Genomic DNA, 18467 nt, shown 5'->3' on the forward strand with positions numbered 1-18467 from the left:
CCTATCCTTGATTTCTACGGGAATCGGGAGGACCATCACCCGATGATCGTCTGACGAATTCGGTGGGGGTTTCGCCAAGCGCTTAGAATTCTTCGGCGTTTCTAGCACTCTCCGAGTGTTCTGGTCTTCTACGATCTGCAAACACTGGGTGAAACCATTGTCCAGAGTGGGCGAGATGAGAATCCCAGAGAATTGTTACTACGATAATCGGGAATCACGCCGAATGCTCGAATTCCTGGAATCTCTAGCGTTCCAGAGAAGCACTGCTGCTGAAGGAAGAATATCTCGGGAGGGGCTCAGCCTGGATGGACCTGACGGTCCGTCGCCTCAGTTAGCACCCAACTCCGGGATAGAGAAGAACAGGTGTGAACATCCAGTTCGGCTTGAACTATCGTCTTCGGTATCCTGTTATCACCATAGAAGTCTTCTTTCGGGAAAACTTCTTCGCTCTTTTCATTAGAGAATGAAGGGTGTCGGCTTCCAGTCCTTATTCTTGTTCCTCAAATGGAAGAGAATTTAGGATGGAGGTCTATGCACAAGAACCTACAAATATACTACATTTATTGCCCTCGCGACATGCTTCTGTTATCAGTTGAATTGTCCGAGGTGTAGGCACATATCGTAGTTAACTCTACGGGTTGTGACCGAGACGAATAGTATCTTCTTAATTGAACTGCAACTCGGGACTGCCCTACAAACCTCCAAGGAGTGACCAGTTTTGATTTTGAGATACTTATGGTATCGTTACAACACCACCACCTCAGTGTTTGCATTCACCGAAATCCGTTTCAATTAAATGCAAATGCTAGAGCGTATTAGTTTGCGCTCGATGGTTCTAGCCGAACGCATTCCTTCTCGGAATGGATTACCTGGCAACACAGGATGACGAGTGAGCGAGAGCTAGCGGTGTATGGGCTGCCTGCTGCAGCCCAGTACCAGCTGGCTCTGCGAGATAGCACGGTCGGATTATGTCTCTCTCCTCTGCAATGATTGACTACCGAACCAAATCTCTGCCCGGCAATCACAAACTTAGGTCTCTGGTTGGCTGGAATTCTCGCATACGTGAATGACCATCTCTACTGCATTGCCTTTGACATTGCGAGAATTTTCAGACAGAGATATCTCACTAGACTCGCTATCATCTTTCTGTTTACCGCACAGTAACAGAAGTCTGTAGCCTAGTCTCCCGCTGCATCACACCTGCTGCTGTGATAACACGGAATGATTTCTTTAGACATCTGAGTTTGCCTTCTAAATATATGTCATATTCGTAGGTTGCAATTGTTTATTGTTCACCCCAAATTGTAGACGTATAACGGAAGACATCACCTGTTCCCTGCCCTGCCAGCTCTACTGCCAAGTATATAGATGTCCTCCCTGGATAAAGCTGGGAAGATGATGATGATGATGATTCAGCCCATGAGCAGCAGTTCTTCAGGGAGTACAATCCCTGTTTTTTCATTACTGAAAAGCGCTCCACTTTCACTGCAACTCCGACTTCTCACCGAACAGCAATGAAGTTGCGGTTTAGCATTTTCAGTCCTGTAAATAACAGGGATTAAGCCGTCTTAGCGGGTTGGTGTCATCGGCGGGACTTTTCCATGTTCAGAATCTTGAGAGTTAACTTCTCTCGATTCGGCTGGGAAGACGTAGGTCTGCATTCACCTATCACCTTCATCTTCAACAGCACATAGTATTGTTTTTCCTTAGTTGAGATTCAACTACTATGAGAACTTGTCTTGCCATCAGGGACCTCGGTCTCTTGAAGGCAATTGACTTTCATCTGTTGGGCACATGCCCATCATCTCGTCTTCCGGCATTGGTGGCAACAGATAGACAATTTGTATGGTCTCTCGGCATAACCCTTCAAAAGGCGAGGGTCATGTGACTACGCCTCGGATGCATGGACAGCTCGCCTCACACAACCGAATGCAGTCAGTCAGCAGCTGTCAAAGCGTCCGAGACTGTCACGAGCTACGCTGTGGACTTTGTATCAGTTGATCCAGATCAGTTATTACTTCGTCCTACTGGCGTGTTCCAGCCCCCTTAACTATCGACACCCGCCACGGAGTGTCGGTGTCTTTATCCACTGCGGAGACGAGACCCCGAGAGACTTCGCCGCAGTGGGATACGAGGCAACGAGAGACTTTGCTGCAGTGGGATACGAGACCGCGAGAGACTTGGCTCCAGACGGATAGACCACTGGACGGGTACAGGACATCACTCCGAAGAATATGTCGGACAGGAAGATGGATAGGTCATTGCGACCATATCCTTCTTTCCCTTCGGGACTGATCACATGTCCTTGGAACCTCATTTCCCTGGACCAGTGGTGGATGCTTGCAAGATGTGTTTGCTTACCCAGCTCCTTCAAGAGGACAAGTGGCATCTCGTCCATGGTATGCAGTTGTAGAGGTAAGAAGGATGTGAGAGTGACTGGCTCTCCCCCTTCCACACCTCGTCTCTCCATTCCTCGTTCTTCGGGTTGGGGATAGGACTCGAACTCACACTGGCTGGTCGGACGATTGATGCGGTAAGCCTATACATATGCTTATGTTTCTTAATCAGAATCATAGAAGCAATCCCGCTCCTTCCTCTAGCAAGGGGAGGAAGGAGACTGACAATAATGTAAACCCTTCCCAGAACTTTGCGTTAATGTCTCCGACGCCAATATTCTTCACAGCCCTTTTTCGGATGAGTCACGATCCCTCACTCATTTTGAAAAGGCCCAGAATTCTGACTTGATCACTCAGCTCCTATACTCCTATCAAATTGTCAGAGGCAGCAGGGCACTCCTCCTCGCTCTTACGACCAGGAGTAGCAGCCCTAGGTGCGCAGAACTCCAGTCAGTATTTTTCCTAATTATACAAACCTGAGGTCCTTTAACAAATATGCCCACCTCATGCCACTCCTCAATCTGAACCTGGGCCAAAAGGCAAAGTGGAGTGTTTACAATTTTCGACAAATTGTGATTTTTTTCTACTCTGTAACAACTGGCATTCAAAGTAGCAAGTTTTTGCATAACAATGTGTGAGGAAGAATTGACTAGTGTTTTCTTGATGAAGTGTTTTACAACAATGAATGTTTTACAACACAATGCAAAGACAAAGTCTTCGATCTGAACAGTTTGACAAGTCCTTTGCTTATAATGTTGTTTCTTGCTAATGATATTCCTGACTTTTCTAGTGTTAAAACTTTGCTATCTCGCATTATAATATAACTTATACTGGGACTTTTCCTAAAATAGGAAGTTATTCAGAGTGCATTTTTGCTTTCTACAGCGACTTTTCCTTTGCAGGTCTATCGCTATGATGAGGAGTCATCATATCATGTACCCGTCGATTTGTATGCGACTTGGCTGTGCTGTGAGTACACCCAAAACATTAAGCAAGTCACAATCTAGTCTCAAGCTTAGAAATCCAGGTGATAAATCAGATCTCCGCACAACTAGTGCCAAAAGACCTTACACTGCCTTGCCCACTAAGTGCACCCTGCCTCTGGATATCACGAAAAGCAAATCCCACAAGAGTAGGTGATATTTGGCAACATGGGTTGTGCCCTTCAACTGCTGTATGGCAATTACCACAATTATTGGCAGGTGAAATTCTCTCATAATAGCCCTATAGGATAGCCACTCTTCCTAGCAGGGATCTCGTGTGGTGAGATCACCGCTAGGAAGAGTGGCCATCCAATAGGACTATTATGAGAGAATGAAACTGTGTGGGTCTCTGTTTGGTGTATTCTAAGCACTAGCTTACCTTAACCAGCCAATAATTGTGGTAAGTTGCCTTACAGCCGTGGAAGGGCACAACGCATAATGCCAAAACTTAGCTATCCTTGTGGGATTTACTTTTCTTGATGTTTAGAGGGTAGGATGTACTCAGTGGTCCTTTGGCACTGGTGGTGATCTGATTTACCACCTGGAATCCTAAGATAAAAACTTTATTGTAATTAGCATTGTGTTTTGGGTGTATTCCCAGCAAAGCCAAGCCCACGTACACATCCTTGTGTTACATGCGAATCTAGTGTGTGCTATGGTGAGCTCAACAGGCCCATGATGTGCATAGATGTTGTCAATGACTGGATGTTTGCAGAGCTGCTATGCCAATGACCCTGCATCATGTAACAATAACTAAAATTAGTTTAAATTCTGGACAACCACTAAGAACTTGAAAATGTACAGAAAGTACAGAATAGTGGAATAACAGAAGCTTACATAATAAAACAATACACATATATTTTGTACAACATAACTATACAAAACAAAATTTTCTTACAGCATGGTATTTATTTACAAATCTCAAGCAGTGAAATTATACGGTATAAATAGCAGACTCAATTTTATAGCCTCAAAACCTAGGATTAGTGACTAACCAAAAATAAATCGATAATAGAATTATAAGTTAACTACCCAAGTCAAACTTTGCTCTTTACTTTAGCTTGCACATTAATTACCCTTTTCTTGGTAGGATCGTGTTTAAACGTTCGCACAATAGGTCCTGCACCTGCCTTCTTGAATCTCATTTCATCATACCGTTCTCGTTCTTCTAGCTCCTTGGTGATCCTCATGTTTGACCAAGCTAAAAGATAATGAAAGTAATAAAAACATTTTTGTATGGGATTTACAAAATAGATGTCACAAAAAGTCTTAGGTGTTATATTAACTTTGAGAAACCTTACTCAAAACATTGCCCTTATATAAAGAAATTGGAATCAAGAAAAATGGTACAATACTGACAAAAAAATGACTTATCATGACAAACAAACTTGAGGTCTTTATGTAAGGGGATTTTCTAAAGCACTGAAGTCAGGTTAAAAATTGTGCAAGGTTTTTTTGGTGGTAATGTGAGATACCCAACAAGGAAACCAGTAGGTGGAGCCTGGCCTGGATTCCCCAGATACCATGCTGTGATGCTTCAGTTTCCTTCCAGCCCAGGTAACTATGAGAAGTGGCTTGAGGTAGGCCAATTATGCAAGACCACAGGTAGGTTAGCTATGAAAAATACATATTAAAAAATTTGTCATATGTTTATACACTGAACAAACCAACCACAGTCTTTACATAAGAGTAGACTTACTTTTGGTGGGAGGATCAAGTAAACTTAGAACCGACTGGTGGTTCGGCTTACCTGGGCTCACTTCCTGGTCAATTGCTAGAGCAAATGAAGGAGTCTTAAGCTTCTAATCTGTTAAGTGAAAGATACTCAACAGCAAGACCTCTAGGCTAGGAGACAATGGAAACTCCTTTCTACATTGTGTCTTGAAAGAGGGAAACCTGTAATTGTCAGACAACAAAACTCATGTTAGCTAACAACCTTGGTCTGTTGTCAATCCCTCTCTCCCCTTATATGAGAGAAAGGGTAGGAATAATCAAATAAGACAAAAAGGTTGCTACCTCACCTGTATCCGAGCTCCAGCTAATGATGGTTCAAATCCCATTCACGCTTTCATAAACAACATTTTGGTAAGAAACAAACTGTCCGGCTAGGGGTACTAGATGAGCTACACAACTTACTGACTAGCCACTATCAGATTCAAGGAAAAAGTGTCCACGGACTATGGGCAATGTCCCAAAGATAGGAGGAGGTGAAGGTCATTTGACACCCAATTACCAGCCATCAATATCCTATGAATCAACAAGTTCTTTTTGAAAGCGGTGGAAGGGCCAAAGCCCCATCATGAGTTTTTGCATGCACTGTATCAGCATCAGAAGAGATACTTGCTTGTCTATTCTTCATATGCAGAACAAACCTTCAGTCTTAACAACAGGATAATCTCCAAGTGCCAGCTGGTAACTGGTTAAAACAATCAGTGTATAAGAAGGAATCTGTGAGGTCTGGCAACTCCTGCACATACGAGGCAAGAGCTGGTCAGAGACTGCGTACCACACTCCGTGACGCATTTAGTCTTTTCTTTAACAACCTTGGAAAGTAGATGCTATCGCTTTTGCTCTCCTTCCAAGCCTAGCCGGTTGATATGTGTCCGTGTTTCTTTCCTTTTCAGTGTTTCTTGTGTGTTTGTTTTATAATGGACTCCTCTAGGTCTTCATGGCTTTATCAACGCATGTGCCTGGGCATTCAGGGATTCCAGTGCTCAAGGTTTCTGGCGGCTGCGATCAGAGATCCTCATATGACGTATAGTAGGTGCCCAAGTCACAGTGGAGTGTGTTTTACAAGAAAAGGGAACATTGCAGTTTTGACTCTTCCTTCTTGGGAGGGTTTTTTTCCTCTTCTACTGGACGACTCAACTTAACCCTCCCGCGATCGCTCTCCCTTTAGCTAGTTCAAGTGTACCCCTGATGCCTTCCTTTTCTTCCATCGATTTGTCGATGGAAGTATCAGGAGTACCACAGGACGATATAACGTCACCCCCTCTCCCTCGGGTTCTAATTCTCTTCCCGAGAGGGAGGAGACTACGCAATCTAATTTCTTAGCTTCAGGTTCGGAGTCATCCAAGATGGCGGCTGTTTGGGCATCGTTTGGTCTATGGGGTTCACCTTCCTTGGATGGCCTGTTGTCGCATTTCTTGGAGGTATGCATCCCCACCCGGCCTCCTATAGCAGTCCCGCCTCCCCCAGAACTCCTCTACATTGGCTCTTGCGTGCTGCCACCTTGTGAGGCTCCATTGTCTTCATCGACGCTCACCGAGTCACACCTTATCGCTTCACCAGCGAGGCATCGACCAGCGCTGGCCTTGTCCTCCCATCGTTATAACGTCATCGTCTTCTCTTGCTGAGCCATCCGAGGTGTTGTTTCAAGCAGTCTTCAAGAAGCTGGACTTTTTTTTGAGAGAAGTTTTCTGCTGTCTCAGCTATGCAGCACCCTGACAGGATATGAAAGTAATTAGTATGAACCGTTGTCAACAAAATCTCCAAGAGGAGGATCCAGAATGACTCAAACCTGTCATAGTGAACCAAGGGATTTTGAGTCTTGGCTACGAATTCCAGGACAAATTCAAAGGCTACATACCCCCAACCTCTTGTGCGTTTAACACTACAAGAAAGACCATGAATTTTACCTACTCTTTGATAAAGCTAAGGTCAGTAAGAAGACTGTCTTGAAGGTTAAATTTCTACCTGATGTTCAAACGGAGCACAAGTGAGACTGCTAAAGACCAGGATCAAATTCCAGTTGGGAGGCTTCAGGTCTTGTGGGAAACAGAACTGTTCAAAACTTTTAATGAGCACTGAGATTTCCCATGAGGAGGAAAGTTCTACTCTTTTCAAACATAGAACTAATCCTATAGCAGCTCTGTATCCCTTGATGGCTAACACACAGTCACTTCTCCCTACGGAGGAAAATTAAGTCTACTGCTTGCTGAATAAAAAGCTCCAAACAGAGAGAAACCCCCCATTGACAACACCAATCACAGTAAGCAGCCCCATTTCCCTTGGTACACAGCTGTAGACGATTTCCTGAGATAGCCAGACATTTCTGTTGCTGCTCCGAGATAAGACTATATGCAGGAGATACTGGATAAGTCTCCAGCCATGAAGAGATAGGGACCCTACTGATTGGTGGAGCTACCAGTCATTCTGAGAAGTCATAACCTTGTTGAATACTTGATGGATCAGGCAAAGGGGCAGGGAGGCATAAGCATTCAGATTGTCCAAAGGGTGTTGCTTAGTCTTCTGCCACAGACCCAAGGATTTGGAATAACCAAATTAAGTATCTAAAGTTTTCTGTTGTGTCTGGTCGCAAATATATCTATCACTGGCTGTCCTACAGATGGAACAACCTTTCCACTACTTCCAGATGAAGTGACCACTGTGTCCTTAGCACCTGACCCTGATGACTCAGCTTGCCTGCCACTTATGTTCCTCTTCTGACATGAGAACCACAGATTTTCTATCACCTTTCTTGAAACTCCTAAAGGGGTAGGAAAGCTGCTTTAAACTCCAGGATGTTAATTCAAGCTGTTTGTCTTGGTGATTCCACACACCTGAGATCAGATCTTCCAGGTGTGCACCCCAACCTTTGTTCGAGGCATCTGAAAACAATCTTCAGAAGGGGAGACTGAAGGGGCATTCTTATGGTCAGGTTCCTGTCATCCATTCACCATGCTAAGTCCTGTCTCACTTCCTTCAAAGAGGAGCTCGGAAGAAGGGAGAATCCTTTGATGGTGACCAAAACTCTTTCAATCTCCACTGACAGGATTGAAGGTGTAGACGTCTGTGAAGAATGAGCTTTTCCAGGGACAACAGGTGACATAGAATGATCTGCCAATGATGCGCTGGTTGCTTTTGTCTGGAGAGGAAGGATTGAACAATGGTCCTGAAATTATCCATAAGATTTGACTTCTCCAGATTTATCACTGTGCCTAAACTGTGACAAAATTGGAGCAGATAGTCCCGCTCTTGGATTCACTTTACCCAAGAACTCGCCACTACCAGCCAATCATTGAGGTGTACCTCAAGATGCATATCCCCTGTGAATTAGCCTAGGCCAAAACTAAGGTGAACTCTTGTGAACACCTGATTTTTCTCACTTCTTAGACCCAGAAACTTCAGCGAGTCTTGAATGTATGGTCTTAGGTGGAGTGGACAATCAGAGAGGAGGAGGAGGAAACTCAAAGGGGAATAGATCTCCCACCCATAGAACATCTACTACCCAGGTCTCTGCTCCGTGCTGCTGCCTACTTGTCCAATAGCCTGCCAAGCAGCCCCTACTGACAGCAGCGAGTGGGGAGGGGCACCCTCTTATCATTTTCATCCTTTAGCCTTGCCTCTCCCAGGTCTGGAAGAATGGGGCTGAAAGGGCCCTGCTGAGGAATCATCTTAGCCGGAGTAAGTGAAGGTTGTGGGTCCCTGCAAGGGCTTATTGAGGATTGAGGTCTCTCAAAGGTGTACGAGGTAGCCTGAGGTCTATGCCTAGCTACATTGGTACTTGAAGGACCAAACTACTCACAGACAGCTTGGTGGACCAGACAGTCATTGTTGTCTGCTCTCCTCCTGTCTGACTGCAACATCAACCAGGTCCTTAAGAAAGAGAGACAAACTTAGAATATCTCCATTTCTCAGAGCCAAGATAAAATCAGGGTCAACAAATCTGGAGACCTTTGAGAGGGCAGTCTCTCTTTTCAGCAATCAATTAGCCCACATGCATATTTGCTGCTAAGTGAGCCAGTTATGATCTAGTCTTGCCACCAGATTTCAGTGGTATAAGGAAGGTGGCATTTTCCTCACTCTGCTAACCATCAAGCAGTAGTGTTCTTGCCCACTGTTGTTGACCATAAATCAAGCCATGACCACTTGAAAAGCTGTAGAAATGGTTAACTCCATTGTAGCTTACTCTTGGTATGTGATGGAGATGCCCTCCACCTTAAACTGATTAAGGATAGGCCGGGCCTAGTTGAAACTGGTCTGGATCCACCTGTCTAGATTGCAACGCAGCTTTAGGGATTACGTAGAAACCATGACGTGGAAGTGGTGGAAGAAGCAACTTCAAAGACCTGTTAGACTGAAGTGAATTGTTCAGTCCAAAGATTATAAATTCACCTGATTGAGAATGCAGTTGGCATGATTACAACATGGCAAACCCAACAATGCCTTCATTTCTCTCTTGGGCCCGACAAGGTCTTCAAGACGAGAAGGGAAATCTGAACTGGTAGCTAGTCTTTTCAGCTAGATCATTGTACCCACAAATGAGTTTGACCACTTCTGCATATGTTGTCAAAAGTTCTTGATTGTCTGCATAAAGCGGAAGAAGACCTCCTATTTCTGGGCCACAAGGTTCTCAATTCGGCCTGTCAGCCGAATCAGTGGTACCAATTATATCCTTGTTAATTATCGGAGCATATACATGCCCCGGTCCTCCTGAGGCCTTCTTGTGAACATAATGTTCTAAGGAATGAGAAGGGGCCCTGTCTTGATTGCAGTCTAAGGAGATGATGGTCTAAGGAGATGATGGTCATGGATGGTTACGCAATCATATTGGACTAACTATGTGAACGGTTATGACCGTGTAAGAGAGTGGGCTCCCATCACATGGAGAGCGGCCACGGCCTCATGGACTACAAGATCTAAGAGAGGAAGGGTCCCGATCAAGAGAACGTTCCCACAACCCTGACTTCTTAACAACCGCCTTGTCGTCTCTCTTCACGGCTGTAGCAGTAACTCATCATTGGGCAGGATGAATAGTAGAGGACAAAATAACTGCAACTTCTCACAGAGGAGCCTGATCCATAGATTTGTGGCTCTTAGAAACTTCTTTTGATGAACGTGCTGTCATATAAGAGAGTCAGTAACTGGTCGACTTTTCTTATCTGAAGCAGATGCAGACATGAGCCATGACATGTCCATGGCCATCCAAAATGGTAAGTCAGTCTAGAGCAGCTCTTGACAAAGTAGGAACAGATTCAACATGGTCGTAATTTGCCGATTTAGAATCTGCTGCGAATCTTTTTGCTTGGAGGAGCTACTTAGTCCTCTTCCATCGAATGTCTTGAGAGGGATGGAATGAACAAACAACAATGAAGATAAGTAAGAAAAAGAGGATGACAAGGATGAAGGAGATCTACGACATCTCTTTGACTTCAACAATTCGGAGCGGCTAAACTTCAGAAGAGCACCTTCAACTCTATTCAAGGTTTCAATAAGAGTCAGAAGAAGCAGACATAGAAGGACCAGGAACTAAAACCAATGGCAGTGGCATCTGCTACAAGTGGTATGGGGGTCAGTATCCAAGGAGACTAAGTAACGGAAGCATGGTTTATTACTTACACCCGGGCACCTTCTCTGAGGCATGCATTACTTACATGATTCATGGATTTGCATTTCATCACTGCAAATACACACACAGCACCTCAGTGGTGTGGTTGGTATGGTGTTGGCATCCCACCTCTGTGGTCATGAGTTCAATTCTCAGCCATTCCATTGAGGAGTTAGAGATGTGTATTTCTGGTGATAAAAGTTCACTCTCGACAGGGTTCAGAAGTCACATAAAGCCGTTGGTCCCCTTGCTGAATAACTAATGGTTCCATGCAACATAAAAACACCATACATACATACAAACAAACAAACTGCAAATATGCACAGATAGCACAATATATTACGAATCACACACACAAAAAAGAGAAAATTAATAACATAGCGCTGAAGCGTAAAATGGACAGGAAGTGCGTAAAAACTGGATTCTTAACAAGAAATGGACAGTGCTCATTTTAAGAGAGAACTGAAGCATCACAGCATCATCTAGGGGGGAATCTCGTTGCCACCAAACCTTGTGCTATTTTTAAATGGACTCAAAGTATGCACTCAAGAAAATCCCCTTACGTACATATATACAGTAGTGTACAGTAAATACCCATATACAGTTTAACAATGACCAAAACCTGTCAATTTTATTACAAAAACTAAAAAACCTTAACTAGAAAACCCTCTCTTTTTCCAACTGCTATTTGATGGAACCATTTTCTTAAAATGCTGTCAATAAAAATAAATTTTATGTTAAAACATTTTATAAAATGGTGATCACTAGAAATCTTAAATGTATAAAAATCAGATTCCCAAGTACACACAATCTCCAGCAGATCATCATAAAAGGAGTCATCTGTTGTAGGAACACCTTTAGTGTGAAAGCAGCAGTAAGGAGTTTGCATAATCTACTAAAAGTCACTTCCCAACCCATAGATCAGGACATTAACCTCCTCCAAACACCATGTGCCAACTGTATCTATGGCACTGAGCCCAAGAAGCATCTCTGGAGTATATACCTGAAGGTCAACTCAATATAGGAGACAAAATGCCAGAATGAAGCCATAGCTACCTCCAAAGGGTATTTTTCTCATATATACTCTCCGAGAATTGCTGTTCCACCGAGACATGCAAGGGGTTCAGAAAAGTGGAACTGTGTGGTCCCCTCCAAATTAAGAAGGCCAGTGATGCTCCTCCCTCAGCCACAAGAGACTCACCAGAACACTGCTTCCTTGGTTGTTCCCAAACCTGGTTAGCTTCTTGTCAGGGAGGTACGTACATGCTGTGCTAGATTCGCTGCGAGAATCCCATTCTGACTTAACACTACCACCTCCTGCTTTGAGACTGTACAGCTGAGAAAGTTGAGGAATAAATCGTGGCACCACCACTCCAACTCCCCTACCTGTTGCAAGGCTAGCCACACACACAAGAAGTGAAAGAGCTCAAAATTCTCCCGCAGAAAGATTGCTTGGATCACCCAAGCTCTAAAAAGCACAAATGTCTCAAGCATACAAATGGTGCTGGTTCACCCTGAAAACCTCTCAGAGAAGGCTGGAAAGGAGAACCTTCCCTGCCACCAGCACAAACATTCCAAATACTGGGTAAGCTAGTAGCAAACAAAGCAAACCCTTCACTGAGTGGGTAAAACAAATCCCTCCCTATGAGATCCTGAGGAATCACAGTGAAAAAGTTATGCTTACTTGGCTACCATGATCATAGATGAACCTAGAGAGCAATATTCCCCACTGCCTGTGGTAAACCAAATCTGCAGACTTTGCACACTACTAGAAAACTGGCTGTACAAAGCCCTCCCTGTGCTAATCTGAAGAGTTGAAGTGAGAGGGGACAGCTCGTGCACCAACCCTCCATTTGCGGTTGGGCAAGGCAAATTTGTTGTCTGTTAAGATCAACCCTCAAACAGGATATCTTTCAATGAATTGCAGATGGATCCAAAGTCTAGATTGTTATTTTGCATGGTGTTTTTACGTTGCATGGAACCAGTGGTTATTCAGGAACTGGACCAACGGCTTTATGTGACTTCCAAACCACGTCGAGAGTGAACTTCTATCACCAGAAATACACATCTCCGATCCCTCAGTGGAATACCCGAGAATTGAACTCACAGCCACCGAGGTGGCAGGCCAAGACCAAACCAACCATGTCACTGAGGCACTCGCAAAGAATCTAGATTATTATTATCCATAAGATGCCAACCCCTCTGAATAAAGTCTTCTTACTGCAAAGGGAATGGTGTCCCTCACCTCAAGTCCATGACATAGGGCCAATCAAATGAGATAACACTTTCTGCCTTGTCTTTACACTGAGTTCATATTTGAAAGAAAGTCCCTCAATGATGAGCAATGTGTCTAGATTGCCATCGCTAACTTACAATAGTATGAAACTATTTTCTTGACATGTTAGCAATGTTGATGCTATTTTGAGTTTATGAAAGCTATAATACTTCTTCTGTATGATATAAATTTTACCTGTTTATTAAATATATGTATAAAGTTTTGTTTCCCATTCTACCTTTTTTTAATTTCATCTATTCCCAATTAGTTTTTTCCCATCCATCAATGGCCCTTCTACTGTTTTTTACCTTTTGTCTAGTAATAAGAAAGCTACTGACCTAAGGTATAAGTATTACTAAGATAAAAAAAATAATGAGTACTTACATTCCTTAAAACCAGCAACCATTCCCTTTGGCTTATGGGGCAGGGTTTCTGGTCTGTGAGTTACCAGTCTTGGGATGTTAAAAAAGTCTCGTATAGTTGGGATCCTCAGAAGTCCTACTTGTATTAAGGAAAATAAGTTGGTGGACACCCAGTAACACAACACAGCCTGTGATGCAGACATTCATAAATTTTAGTTGTTAGGATATTACATCAACAAAGAATTAACAATTAAATCATCTACTACAGTGCTAACAAAACTCAAACCATTGAATGAGTCGAACCCCGGTATTTGTGAGGGTTAGGGACTACAACTGCCTGCGAATAGCTGAAATTCACAAATACTTAAGACCCCTCTAAAAATACTTTTAATAGCTCAAACACCAAAACCAGTTGACCCCTGCTATTCGTGAACTTGCCAATTCACGGTTTTTCTATGGAACATAAAACACATTATTCGGGGAAAACTCTCCCATTTGTGATATTTTTCCGAGAAATATTCACAAATTACTATATTTTCATATAATTTTTGTGGCTAAATGCACCTTTTGTAATAAAACTACAATGGAACCTCAGTTTTCATACATAATCTATTCCAGAATGTCTCACAAAGTCCGAAAAGTACAAAATCGGAAACTAATTCCCATAAGGAATAATGTAAATCTAATTAATTCCTCCTCCTCCTCTTCTTTCGTTATTTGAAGTGCTTTAAAGTCGGAATGTGACAAATACGTCTTGTTGTAAACTAGATTGCTATTTTTCCATCAATAAATGGTGCCAGGGCCATTTTTTAAATTTTTACTATGAACGATTAGTCAGCAGTGTTTCCGAGCCATATTTTCTCCATAGCGAATATCAGTCCTATTCTACTTAACATCATTTGTAGCAAAACTACGGTAGTTAATTGTTATCATACAATGGCTGAAATGCAGCAAACATTGTTTTCAGATTAGGTTCAGTTGTAGTAAAACAGCTGTTTTCATTCAGTTGCTTATGGCTGTAGCGTTTAACCAGCAATTATAATGCTACAAATGATACTTTTATCATTCTCTTTTGCTTTTTTAACTTATTTAACTAGAAGATATAATAAATAAAGAGATGAAGGAAACATTAGCATTCTGAAAAGGGAGACTTTTTTTTTTTTTTTTCCCTCATTCTAGCCCAAGATTTACCTGTAAGTTTTTCAAAATTTGTAGAACTACCATGCAGACCATAGTAAATGATTAGGCAAATGAAATTCCACAAGCCCCACGGAACGGAACCTCTGTTGGTAATCGGGGGCTGCCTGTACTTCCTTATGATGCAGCCTCACAAAACCCCTAAAGAAGTACCTCCTGAAGAAGGTGAAGAGGCACCCTCAGAGGAGACTGCTGTGCAGTCTATCTTCATCGTCATTCATCTGACTGCGCAACTACATATATAATTCATAATCATCATCATCTATAATCAACATTCATCACCAGTGAGTACCCATATGGTTTTTTAAGAAAAATTAGCTGTTTAGAATTTGCTCATTGTTCAGCAAATAGAAAAAAATTCATTTTGACATTTAGTTGTCTTTACAATAATATTATTTAAAAATTAGTAAATAACTATTTGTTACTATAAAAAATGCAGTCACAAAAACAAAATTGAAATAATTAGCGAATATTTAATAACATACTCTACAAAAACATCCATGAATAAGCTTATTTTCGGTGAATAATTTGGAGTTATGTTCCCCAGAAAAATCAGCAAACACTGAACCACAAACAGCTGGGGTCAACTATAACATGTACAACTGCACCTGTTCAGAGAACAAAACATGCTACAAGCCCTCATTTCAGTGACAAATGTATTTACCACAGTTAGCTGAATAAATCATCCTGATTGTATGGTACACTCTTAAATATGGAGACTATAACTATAAATAGGGATCATTATGAAGGAAAAATTATCCACAGGTAACGTCTTAGGCATTCAGAAAAAAATAAATACAATCTGATATCATACAAAACGCATTCACTATACTCATAAAAATCAGAAATATGCAAAAAAATTTGGTCAACAAAGGCAATAAACATGTTTTCAGAAATACTGTAAATTTGTGAATACAAGTATCAAGTATATTCACTTTCATCTACTTTAGTACAACTTTCAACACTAAATTAGCTGAAAAGCTCTTTGCTAATGTAGACAAAAACTTCATGGATATGCAGTACTTAAACAAAAAATTTTGTTTTTTTTATAGTATATTACTCACTTGATGAGTCAGTAAAAGTCAATGAAAAGATGAAAAATATTTTAAACCATAATCAAGTTAACCTTACCGTAGGAAAATTTATGGTGAATGGAAAGACCAATATAGGTAGTGCTCTCAATACCCACTTGGCATTTTGCATGGTGGGAGTATTCATTCTAGCTCCATCTGTTCCAAGCTGAAAAATTAATCATTTACATAAAATGCAATAATAAAAACGTGAATGATCATCTTATCAGATTGAAAACATGACAGAACTGAACCAATAAATACCATACGTACTTTAAAGATAAGCTTTCAAAACTTAATAAATGCTATACTTCCAGGATAAACTTTCTAAACAAATATATTTCCTTAGAAAAGGCAAAACAAAGGCCCATACTTAAAATGAAGTCAATATACTCTAACAAATACAGAATGCTTTATGTATCTACTTTTTCCCAGTGTATATTTGTCCTATTATAATAACTAAAAAAAAATACTGTATTATTTCTCCAGGTCTTTTCAACTTATACATACATTAGAAGTCTCCTTTAACTACTTAATAAGCATTAAAAATATCAAGAAACTGCCCTTAAAAGGCATACTAACCACAATGTTTTATGGAACTGTAGAAGACATACTATCCACAATGTTTTATGGAAGTGTTAAAACAATTACCTCTATGGTTGCCAACATGGTTGTAGCTGTGACTAGTGGGAGAAGGTAATATGGGTCACAAACTGTGAGATCTACAAACCAAAAGAGTCCCCCCTCCTTCATACTTTCTAAGGGGAGGTTGGCCATACCTCGTAGTCCCATAAACATGGAGATGAAAAGTGGGGCCTGAAACACAGAGTGATTATCAGACAAGGACAAAATAATTTATACAAATAAAGCACTTTATACAAATAAAATACTTTTTACAAATACTGTGCTATGTTTTCCACCTGGGCATTTTATTATTTTGTAATCATCATCATTGCTTTCATGGTAATCTACTTCATGGGATGAGAAGAAAAATGAATTTTCTCAATTTTGTTCTGTCCTTTGCACCTTCTGCCAGAATTCCTATCTGGTCCGATTTCATCTATGATTTTCAAGATTTCCTTGGTACAAGTCTTCACCCTCCTACCTTTCTGACAAATAGTTCCTCATCCCTTCTAATCCAAACCATCACAATTTTCCAATTATAGTATTCCAGATCTTCCAAACTTCATTTGTAGTATTATCTTCCCACCCAACTCTGACCATGAATCTTAGTATTCCACATCACCTCCTATCTCCTTTCTGAATTTCTTTGCAAATATATCTGCTGGACACAGTAGACCAGGCCTTATGGAAACATGAATTACTGCTCTGTTTATTGGCTGGATAGTTTTGTTCATCAGAAGTCAGCAAACTCATTCCACTTCATTAAGGCTAATGCTACTCTTTTTCTTTCTTCCCACTCAATACCTCTTCATAGTTCAGGTCTTCCAAGGTTACAAGTGTTCTACTACTCCTAATACTGGCCCTTCCCTAACAATGAGTTCAATCTCCTCTTCCTCATTTCCTGTTCTTATATATTTGGGATATAAAAAAACTAACTCCTGGACTAATTTGTAAAACTGAGCACCTGAGCCCATTAAAAAAATATAAATAGCATTGAATTTGAAACCATCCCCTCTTCTCACAGTAGCTGCATGGCTACTTTCCTTACTATACTTTTCCTTTGCTTCTTTTCCCATTATCATGTACCTCTGATACATGTTCTATTTTCTTCTGTATACAGAAGATAAGAGCAAAAGGCAGCTTAAACACTAACACATCAGTTCTTTCCATTTTTAAAAGACGTCACTTTTTATCATTATTGCAGGTCTTACTATTCTCTCAATAAGTTTCCCCATTTTTCACCCAATGCAAAACCTTTCTGAGGAAATTAAACTCCTGTTGACCTATCCCTATAATAAATCTTGCATAACATAAATGGATTCCATAAAAGCTTTTAACTAATCAGTAGACATTTGCTTCTGAAAACTTACCTGAGCAAGAGGTACTACAACATTCTTCATTGGACTGATATCTTTCTCCTTCATGAAGATCATCATCTCCTGTGCCAATCGAGCAGCTGTATTAAATATTAAAGAAAATATTCTTTACCAAAGACCTTTTTTCACTAGCCTTACTTTTACAATTTCTTTTAGCAATAGTTAGTTGTGCTGACTAATGCGTCTTAATGCACAACCCAAAGTTTCAAATACCTAAGATGCTTTGGGTAAAACCAAAATATTGTAAACAAGAGATATGGTAATTTTAACTTTAGCATATTTGCAGATATCAGTATAAAGTACTGCATACAGAAACTTGGTTGTAACGAAAGGTCTTGTTTAAGACAATAGTACTAAAGTCTAAAACCAATTTCAGTGTTTCTCAGCAAACAATCCTTCCCTTTACAATACTACTCTATTAACTCTACAGGTTAAGACATAATACAGAGAAAAGATATCACTAACTCAGAGACAAGGATTCACTTCTGTTCCAGTAAAGAAAAGCTATGATTTAAATCACCTTATCAACTTACTTTCAAGATTAAGCATTATTAAAGAAAAACTTTTGTCATTAGCTGTCATAAAATATAAATTTTTGAGGTTATGAGGTTAATTTACATTTTTTCTTTTTATAGCTCAGGTCAACATCTGGTTCAGTTATTGACGCTTGGCAACATGATAGCTGATGATGGTAGGTAGGGCACTGCCCACCTACTTATCAGTTACCCAATCACTTTGGCTACTGGGGCAAAAGTCAGCGTTGTTAGAGGATTGATTATGATTATATCATCAAGTTTGTTTGCAAATACAGGCAGACCCCGGGTTACGAAGGTGTCGGCTTACGACGTTCCGAG

General features: G+C 41.1%; 1 protein-coding gene across 2 annotated transcripts in view; it reads right to left on the reverse strand.

The window, feature by feature from the left end:
- Positions 1 to 4217: 4217 nt before the first annotated feature.
- LOC135215557 (mitochondrial inner membrane protein OXA1L-like) overlaps positions 4218 to 18467 on the reverse strand; it is an 82981-nt gene continuing 68731 nt past the window's right edge. For both annotated transcript variants that reach the window (XM_064250395.1, XM_064250397.1), the window contains exons 7-11: positions 17608 to 17693; positions 16265 to 16429; positions 15675 to 15782; positions 13369 to 13534; positions 4218 to 4580 (exon numbers count right to left, since the gene is read on the reverse strand). In XM_064250395.1, coding sequence (XP_064106465.1) covers positions 4417 to 4580; positions 13369 to 13534; positions 15675 to 15782; positions 16265 to 16429; positions 17608 to 17693 — 689 coding nt within the window. In that variant the 3' untranslated portion in view covers positions 4218 to 4416. The remainder of the gene's footprint in view (positions 4581 to 13368; positions 13535 to 15674; positions 15783 to 16264; positions 16430 to 17607; positions 17694 to 18467) is intronic.

This window comes from Macrobrachium nipponense, chromosome 5, assembly GCF_015104395.2.
Source record: "Macrobrachium nipponense isolate FS-2020 chromosome 5, ASM1510439v2, whole genome shotgun sequence".
NCBI classification, from domain to species: Eukaryota; Metazoa; Arthropoda; class Malacostraca; order Decapoda; family Palaemonidae; genus Macrobrachium; species Macrobrachium nipponense.